Genomic DNA, 8,264 nt, shown 5'->3' with positions numbered 1-8,264 from the left:
CCACCCATCTATCTACACATCCACCCATCCATCCATCTACCCACCCATCTACTCATCCATCCATCCACCTGTCCATCCACTCGTCCGTCTACACATCCACCCATCCATCCATCTACCCACCCATCTACTCATCCATCCATCCACCTGTCCATCCACTCATCTTTCTACACATCCATCCATCCATCCATCCATCCATCCATCCATCCACTCACTCAACCATCTACACATCCACCCACCCACCCACCCGTCTACCCAGCCATCTATTCACCCATCCATCCACCTGTCCATCCATCCATTAGGTCCTCAGAGGGCTGAGAAACCAGAGAGGCTGGAACACCAGGAAGACCTATGGACGAGGCAGCTCAGTGGGCCTCAGAGCATGTGGAAGATGTGGGGCTGGGATTGGGAGACCAGAGAGGGTGCCCGCCGAGAGGCCGAGCACAGGCAAAGGTGTGGGTATGGGAAGATTTGCGGTGGGGAGTGGGCAGGGAAGGAGGCTGGCAGGCCAAGCGGGGGCGGGGACGCTGAGGGGTGGGCAGAGCCCTGCTGTCTGGGGCCTAAAACTGAGGGAAGCCCAGGCTAGGTCTAAAGGTCATTTGCAGGGAAGGGGCTGGCAGTGATTGAGGGGACTCTCTGGAGCCCCACACCCATCAGCCTGGGAGGAGCCTGGGGGGCCCAGACCATCCGACCTGACACGGTCCCTACACCTTACCAGGCAGGCACTCACCCTCCTCTGCACGCGGCCTGACTCCCCACTCCCTCCGGACCTCTGGTCTGGTGGGCACCTACGCCAGGGAGAGGGACACCTGGGTGTGAAGGACACTGGCCTTGGCCCTGGTTGGGCGTGACATACACCTGAGTCTGGGCCACAGGGGGCTCAGCACCTGTGTGGTGCTTGTGGGCCAGCACCAGGTGGCTAGAGCGAAGAGGGGTCCCGGTCCCCACGGCCTGTGAATGATTGGCCCGCCCACCCGCTGTGCCGCCTCCCACCTCCGCCCTGTCCCGCACCACCCTGCTGACTCACACGCTCCCGCCACCACCTGGCAGGAACCACAGAGAGGGCAGGGTATAAGTGCCCACAGAGGCGGCCGCTCCCCGCTGCCGAGCACGGCAGATGGGGCGGATGGCCCGGTGCGGGGCTCTGCTCTGGCTTCTGCTTGCAGCCTCCTGCCTGCACGCTGGTGAGTGGGTGCCTCCTCTGCGGGGAGGGGGGCCTCCGACACCCCCCACTGGGCTCATCTCCCTCCCCCTAAATGAGCCTCCTGGATCCTAGAGCCTTCGCTCGGGGCGGGCTTCGAAGCCCTACTCTCCAGGCGGGAAAACCAAGGCACAACAGAGGAATGCGGCGTTCAAGTCCACGGGTCGGAGCCCCGGGCCTTGCAGGGTCGCGGCGAGGCGAGCCGCGTGCCCCAACAGGGATGGCAAGGGAGACACGCCAGGGGGCACGTGGGGTACGGCCCAGGGGTTAGACCATACGTGGCCTCCTCCCAGATGGGTCTCAAGGCCAGGCGACGACGTCTGCCCCATCCCTCGCCCAGGTGAGGCCTTCAGATGCTTTACATGTGAGCAGCCCACGGCCATTCCTTTATGCAAGAACATCACTCGCTGCAAACCAGAGGCCACGGCCTGTATGACTACGCTGGTGCTGATGGAGGCCGGTGAGTCTGGCCCACAACAGGCCCGGGGGGGCCGCAGTGGTCACCTTCCCCCAGAAGGCCCTCGGGACTGGGGGTGGGGCCCCGAGGCAGAGCCCCCACGGCCTGCCTCTGTGGTGCCGCACGAGGGCGGCATCGGCCCCGGGGCCCCAGGCTCCCACCTCAGGGCTGGGACAGGAGCACGGCCGGCTTCCGGGCCCAGCCATCAGTTTGGGGGCCGCAGGGTCAAGGGCGTGGAGGTCGGGGCAGCCGGGGAGGGCACCGGGCCGTGGCGGAGCAGGCGCTGACACCTGCCCGCCCTGGCAGAGTACCCCTTCAACCAGATGCCCCTGGTGACCCGGTCCTGCTCCAACTCCTGCTTTGCCACCGACCCCGACAGCATGGGGAGCACCCGCGCTGTCTACTGCTGTTTCCGCGATCTGTGCAACTCCGTGCAGGCCTCCAGGCTCGGCGTCAGGGCCCTGGCCCCGCTGGGGGCCCCACTCCTTCCCTGAAGGGCCTGCCACCACCAGAGGCCACCCGTAGCCGCACGCTTCCAGAAGCTTCCGGTTAATCATGGGACTCAAGGGGTGAGAGCCTTGCCAGGGGCCTCCCGGCCCGCCACCCCCCACACTTGCAGAAAATAAACAAAGTCAGGGCAGAAACGACCTCTTTCCTTCCCGGGTGCCGAGAGCCCCCGGAGCTGGCCTCCGGGGGAGCTGAGCTGAGTCGGGCCCATTCTGGGCACCTGGCCCTTTTCTCATCCAGGGCCGTTTGGACTCATTTCACAGAAGGGGAAACGGAGGCTTGGGAGGACAAACGCATCCTGGGCCGGCCTTCCTGCAAACCAGTCCCACGGCCCCGGAGACCAGGACAGGCTCCCTAGCCCAAGGCAGATCTGTCCCCACCCCCAGAATCTCCCCCGAAACCCCGGGGGCATCGCCCCCACCCCTGCCCCCTGGGTGGAAGGGAAGCTGAGGTCAAGAGTGGGTACGTCTCGCTCCACACGTCCGGCACGGGGGTGCTGCAGCCGCAGCAGGGGACACTGGGCAGAGGGCACAGGGGGGGCACAGGCTGCCTGCCCCATCGGCCCAGGCCTTCCCAAGTGCACGTGGGGTGCCTCTGGGCCAGCTGACGCCCACACATCTCCCGCGCTTCAGTCACCCCGCCCCCCCACATTGGGCGTACCATGACCTTGGCCCCGGGGGACAGCTGGAGTGAGAGACCATGCCCGTGGAGCACTGAAGACGTGCCAGCTCATCCCAGACACCCAGGGCCAGTGCTGGGCTCCCTGCCACGCCCCCAGCCAGCCAGCCGGGCAGCAGCAGCCTCGGCCGCAGCCGAACCTCAGACCCCTGCTTCCCCCTCCTGAGGCCTGCCCCCCACCCGCGGGCCACGGCCTGGCTCGGCAGCGCTGTGCAGAGGTGGAGGCAGGAGACACATCCAGTACACTGCACATCGACAGCCTTGGGGCCTGAATGACCCCAGGGTGTCACTGCCCCTCTCCAGGCCCCAGTTCCCCTCGCTGCCCTCTGGCTTGGGCACTTTCCAGACTCCGCATTGTGGCCAGGCTTCCAGAGAGTCTCTACCGGGCCCGGGATTTGGAGGCAAGGGGCCCGGGCCCCTTGGGGGCCACGGGGACAAAGTGAGACATCACTACAGCCCTTTCTTGGCCTCAGCTTCCAGTGGGCAGCAAGGATATGGCTTCTGAGCTCTTCAAGGTGCGGGGAGGGGGGCGGTGAGCCTGCGCACCCGGCTCCACAGCCACCCCATCCCTGGAGGAAGCAGGTGGCCGGCCAGGCGCACCCGCGGGGTCTTCACACAGTGCCAGCCTGGCAAACAGAGGGCACCCCTGCCCCATCACCACCTAAGCACGGGGCTACCCTGCCCTCCCCTGGCGGGAGTTGCCAAGTGACCTGAGCCCAAGGAAAGCCCTTGCTCTGTCTGTAGCCCTGAGGACACCTGAGGTCAGATCTGCACATCCCTGTGTCCCGCCCCCCACCCCCAGGAGCTGGGGAGGCCACAGGTGGGGCCCCGGGAGGGCTGGCCCTGGGGTGGCCGCACCAGCTGTCGACACTTGGAGCCTGAGGATCGAGGAGGTGGTGTGTGGGGTCACAAAGAACGCAGAAAGAGGAGAGATAACCCCCCCCCCACAAGGTCATCCGGTTCCTAGGCGGGGAGGGTGGGGCAGCCCAAGCCCCACCTTGGCCAGCCCTGTGCCCTGGACGCCTGTCCCCTGGTCAGCAAGGACCCCTCTGTGGTCAGACCTTCTCCAAACAGAAAGAGCAGGAGGGAGCCTCCCCTCCCCTCTGCTCCCATCTGGCTGGGGTGTATCTCCCTTGAGTGCACAAAGAAACTACTGCGCCGCCGGGACACAGGGACGTCCAGCCCAGACGCCCCCACCACCTTGAACACCTCACACAGACACACAGACCCGTCCTGCCTCCCCAGCCCCTGCCCTGCTCCGGGATGCCAGCTGGCAACTCACCACCACCGGACGGACCTGCTGGGACCCAGACCCACTGTGCGCAGCTTCCCGTCCACAGTCCCCGTGGGGAATCTGTCCTGACACCTGTATGGACCCCCCAAGTTCCCCCGCCCCAGGATGTCCCCGGTCCTTCACTCCCTGCAGAAGCCCAAACACCCTCGCGGGCCGCGGGCCGCGGGCTGCTCAAGCAGGTGGGAGGCCCGGCCTCGCCAGCCACGTGACCTCAGCCGGGCCGCATCGCTCCCCCATCTTCAAATGCCGTGTTGCAAACCCAGCTTTTCCGACTGCCCGTTCTTTTCTGGGCCCCTCCTGAGCAAGTGGTCAGAGCACAACGTGGCCCGTGCCATCGCTCAACTGTCTTCTATCCCGGGGGCCACGCTTTCTGTCCTCTTTGAGGGGCTTGCAGAAGGGCCCCTGTGCTGCTCCACCTGCTGTCCCACTTCCCCGCCCCAGCAACCCCAGAGTCTGAGGCCTAGCCTCCCCAACTCTGGAGGACCACGGACTGGACCCTGGGACCAAACCAGAAACTTGCACCAGCCACCCGCAGACTGGGACGCGGGACAGCAAACCCCAAGAGCCGAGGACAAGGAGAGCACCGGGGTCTGCAGGGGGAGTGGGGCAAATCCTTCCTGGCCTCGGTCCCATGCTCTGTGCAAGAGGGGCCAGTCCTGCCCTGCCCACCTAGTCCCTAAGTTCGTGGGACCCCGAGAAGCCTAGCCAGCCCCCACACCAGAAAACACCTGTGGGGGCCCGCTGCTTCCCTGGGGGGCGGGGGCTTCAGAAATGAGGTCTTCCCCCAGCACACTGACATTAAGAACCCTTTAATCTTGGGGTTTCTTTAAATAAAACAGAAACATTGCAGCTGTAAGGCAGAGATCAGCGTGGGGGGCAGGCAAGGAATCGGGGGGCATCCCTGCGCTCCTGCTCCAGCTGGCGGCGGGGTTCCGGGACAGGGTGGAAGGAGGCAGCTCTGGGGCCCCGGCGGCTCTGACCTACACCATGGGGCCCCAGACTGGCTTCACCCACAGGGTGGGGCCAAACTCCCACCCCCCAAAGCCCACGCCCTAAGGGTCCTGGGCCTCCCACTTTTCCCGTCACCTCCACCCTGAGGGCAGAGCTGTGTCAGGGCATCTGAGTCACCCCCATCCCGTGCCCAGCACAGTATGGGGGAGGGGGACATCAGTAATGGGCGGAGGGGGAGGCCTGAGCGGGCTGGGGCGGTGCTGGGCCGACAGGGCTGGTCGTGGACCGCTCCAGCTGGGAGACGTGGGCCTGGCGGGTCCATCCCGCACCCTCTGGCCCTGGCAGGCAGGGACCGGCAGGCAAGCGCCCCCACGTTGAGGCTGGCGGGCAGGGTGCGGTGGTCATTGGTCCTTGACGACATCACTGAGGCCGCTCTCAGCCCTGAGCAGCTGGCTGCTGGCCTCGTTGTAGGCAATCCAGTGCCGTAGGTCCTCTGGGAGCTCGGGGGGCTCCACCTGCAGGGCGACAGGGGGACATTCCCACGGCCCCGCTGTCCGGGGGACAAGCAGGGGTGCAGGGAGGGGTGACATTCCCACGGCCCCGCTGCCCCGGGGACGAGCAGGGGTGCAGGGAGGGGTGCACGGCCTTCACACCTCTGGGCCTCTGCTCACGCTGTTCCCCCTGGAACGTGTCCTCCGCCTCCCCTTGCAGGTGGCCCTCCCTGAGGCCCCCAGTGCCACTCATCCTCCTGTCCCGAGACACCATCCTCCTTCCTCAGGCCTGTCTCCCCAACAGGGCCACACCGGAGCCGTCCGTGTGTTCCCAGAACCCAGGCAAAGCCCTCTGAGGACAGCTGGCTGGAGAGGGGTGACAGGTGACCCGGAGCAGCCAGAGGCCTCAGGAGTCTGGAGCAGGGGAGTGGAAGGGTGGCTGTCAGCCACCCTCTGCTGGGAAAGTGCTGGACGGGGGCTGCCGTGAACCTCTCTTCTCCAGCATACCACGAGAAGCTGGACCAGAAGCTCTGGGCCCACTGCTGCGATGCAGCAGCCATCATGGGGAGGCAAGAGGCTGCCGGGCCAGGCCTGAGAGGTCACCGGCCTCGGGGACGGGCTTGGGGTGTTCCCAGGGGAAAGGGGACAAGTAGAGTGGCAGCCCTGGCCTCCCCCGGAGTGAGGGGAGCTCTGCTCAATGTCCAGGCTTTTGGGATCGCGCTCCTCCCAGCCGGCGGTGGCGAAACCGGACTTGGAGCATTTCAGCCCAGACACTGGGCTCAGACTGCCCCGTGCAGGCTCGGCCTGGGGCCCACCTCACCTAGCCTAGGCACCCGGGTTCCTCCTGGCCATGCCCTGGCCCTCCCATCTGTGGCTGGGCATCCTTGGGCACACCTGCTGAGCCTCGCTATTGGCTCTCTTGGAAGTCACTTCCAGCCCCCACCGGCCACCCGGCACCCTCTGTTGTAGGAGAGACTCCCTCTTTTAGTCCCAACTCTCAGTCCCTCGACTTAAAGCCTCCGTGACCAGAGACTCCCCACGCCGGCCTCCTTACATGTGAAAGGGCGTATGGAGCGTCTCTGTCCCTATGGGGTGGGGGACACCCAGGACCTTTGGGGGGGGGTGTCCAGAGACAGAAAACCAGGGAGCTATGCCCATGGCCTCCGTGAGCCTCAGTTTCCCCACCTCCGGTATGGGGGAAAGACCACGCTCTCACGATTACCATGAGACCATGTCCCCCCGTGTTCAGGAGGCACCTGTTCAAAGCCAGAGAGGGCAGCGCCCTCGTTTAGAGCACCCAGGGGTTGGGGCAGGCCCTGGCTTTGGCACGGAAGCTCCTGAGGCAAGTTTTCGGGACGCCGCCTCAGGCCGGAGCCTGCCCTGGAAACCATTCCGGTGGTGGCGCGCTGCCGTCCCCAGGGCTGCCGTCCCCAGGGCCCCGTTGCCACGCCGCGGTAGCCAGGCTGGGCTGTGCTGGAAGGAGCAGACCCTGGGGAGGGTCCTTTAGCCCCACACGGGCACTGCGGCCCTCTCGCCAACTGGAAAAGGCAGAAGGGCTTGCAGCTCTGTGAGTTCAGTCCCCCAACCCCAAACCCAGGTGGTGGTGACCCAAGCCCTCAGCTCCAAGCTGTGTGCAAAGGGCGGGGGAGGCGGTGTCCTCGGGTCCTTGGGAACTCCCAGTAACCTCTCACGGACACCATCCCGCCTGTTGAGAACCAAGGACCAGAGAAGGTGGCTACACACTCCGAGCCACACAGCAGCATCAGGACTTAGATCCCCGGGAGAGGCCTGGTCAGGGCTTCCCTGTTGGCGCAAAAGCGGGGGGTACCGCATGGGGTGGCATGGAGTCCTGAGAGGCGAGCTTAAGAAGTGGCGGGCGGGGAGCACGCTAAGAACGTGTATGAGGAGTGGATTCAGGGACCCTGGGAGCTCCCAGGGAGAATGGCCATCAGTGAAGTGAGGCCCTGGGTCCAAAAGTAAGGGCTGGAGTGTGGCACTCGGCGGGACAGGAGCACCCCAAGGGGGTGGCCTTCCCTAGAGGAGGGGGCAGGGACCAGGAACCCTTAGGGCCCCGCGGAGGGTGTGCACCCGGGCCCGGGGAAGGGGGAAGAAGGTGCTCACCCTGTGTTTGCACAGGTGCTGCACGACGCGCTCCGGCGAGGTGCCCAGCACATGCTGGCGGGAGCGCAGGAGCGCGCACACGAAGCCATCGCGCAGGCTGATGAAGCGCGCCTCCAGGTAAAACGCTCGCTCGTCCCAGCCCAGCAGGCGGGTGCGCACCTCGAAGGGCTCGAACAGGCGCAGCGAGCGGCGATAGCGCGCGCACGAGGCGGCCAGCACGGCGCGGGCCCCGAGCGCGCGCAGCGCCCCCAGCACCCCGCAGCGGGTCAGGTGCGCGGCGCGCGCCACGTCGGCCTCGCGCAAGTAGCGCGCGTTGTTCATGTGCAGCAGCAGGTCCAAGTCCGAGGGCAGCACGCGGCCCGCGTAGCGTTGCTCGGCCAGCAGGTCGCGGACGCGCGGCTGCAGCAGGCGCGCGCGCAGCACGGCGCACGGCACGCGCACCAAGTACCAACCGTCCAGCAGCGCGAAGTAGACGAGCGCCAGGACCAGCGGCGCCACGAGCAGCCCCAGCATCGCGGCGGCAGGCGCGGGGTGCGGCGGAACCCGCGGCGCCGGTGCCGACCGGGG

General features: G+C 66.3%; 2 protein-coding genes across 2 annotated transcripts; one reads left to right on the top strand and one right to left on the bottom strand.

The window, feature by feature from the left end:
* The first annotated feature begins 1,100 nt into the window (after window positions 1-1,100).
* Window positions 1,101-2,299, top strand: SLURP1 (secreted LY6/PLAUR domain containing 1). Its single transcript, XM_040494862.1, has 3 exons — window positions 1,101-1,181; window positions 1,539-1,658; window positions 1,962-2,299. Exons 1-3 carry the CDS (start codon window positions 1,115-1,117, stop codon window positions 2,147-2,149), a joined length of 375 nt encoding a protein of 124 aa, XP_040350796.1. The 5' UTR covers window positions 1,101-1,114; the 3' UTR covers window positions 2,150-2,299.
* Window positions 2,300-4,927: 2,628 nt separating this feature from the next.
* Window positions 4,928-8,258, bottom strand: THEM6 (thioesterase superfamily member 6). Its single transcript, XM_040494579.1, has 2 exons — window positions 7,698-8,258; window positions 4,928-5,600 (listed from the first exon to the last, which is right to left on the bottom strand). Exons 1-2 carry the CDS (start codon window positions 8,208-8,210, stop codon window positions 5,487-5,489), a joined length of 627 nt encoding a protein of 208 aa, XP_040350513.1. The 5' UTR covers window positions 8,211-8,258; the 3' UTR covers window positions 4,928-5,486.
* Window positions 8,259-8,264: the final 6 nt, after the last annotated feature.

This window comes from Herpailurus yagouaroundi, unplaced genomic scaffold, assembly GCF_014898765.1.
Source record: "Herpailurus yagouaroundi ecotype Mexico unplaced genomic scaffold, PumYag 186, whole genome shotgun sequence".
NCBI lineage: Eukaryota > Metazoa > Chordata > Mammalia > Carnivora > Felidae > Herpailurus > Herpailurus yagouaroundi.
The sequence above is the reverse complement of the archived record's forward strand: the minus strand, read 5'-3'. Positions and strand labels throughout refer to the sequence as shown.

Excerpts from the sequence above, each read along its gene's own strand:
- SLURP1 (XM_040494862.1), top strand. The coding sequence starts at position 1,115 with ATGGGGCGGATGGCCCGGTGCGGGGCTCTGCTCTGGCTTCTGCTTGCA. Across the intron at positions 1,182-1,538 it reads AGCCTCCTGCCTGCACGCTG|GTGAGGCCTTCAGATGCTTT; the intron begins GTGAGTGGGTGC and ends TCCCTCGCCCAG. Across the intron at positions 1,659-1,961 it reads GCTGGTGCTGATGGAGGCCG|AGTACCCCTTCAACCAGATG; the intron begins GTGAGTCTGGCC and ends CCGCCCTGGCAG.
- THEM6 (XM_040494579.1), bottom strand. The coding sequence starts at position 8,210 with ATGCTGGGGCTGCTCGTGGCGCCGCTGGTCCTGGCGCTCGTCTACTTC. Across the intron at positions 5,601-7,697 it reads AGCACCTGTGCAAACACAGG|GTGGAGCCCCCCGAGCTCCC; the intron begins GTGAGCACCTTC and ends GTCGCCCTGCAG.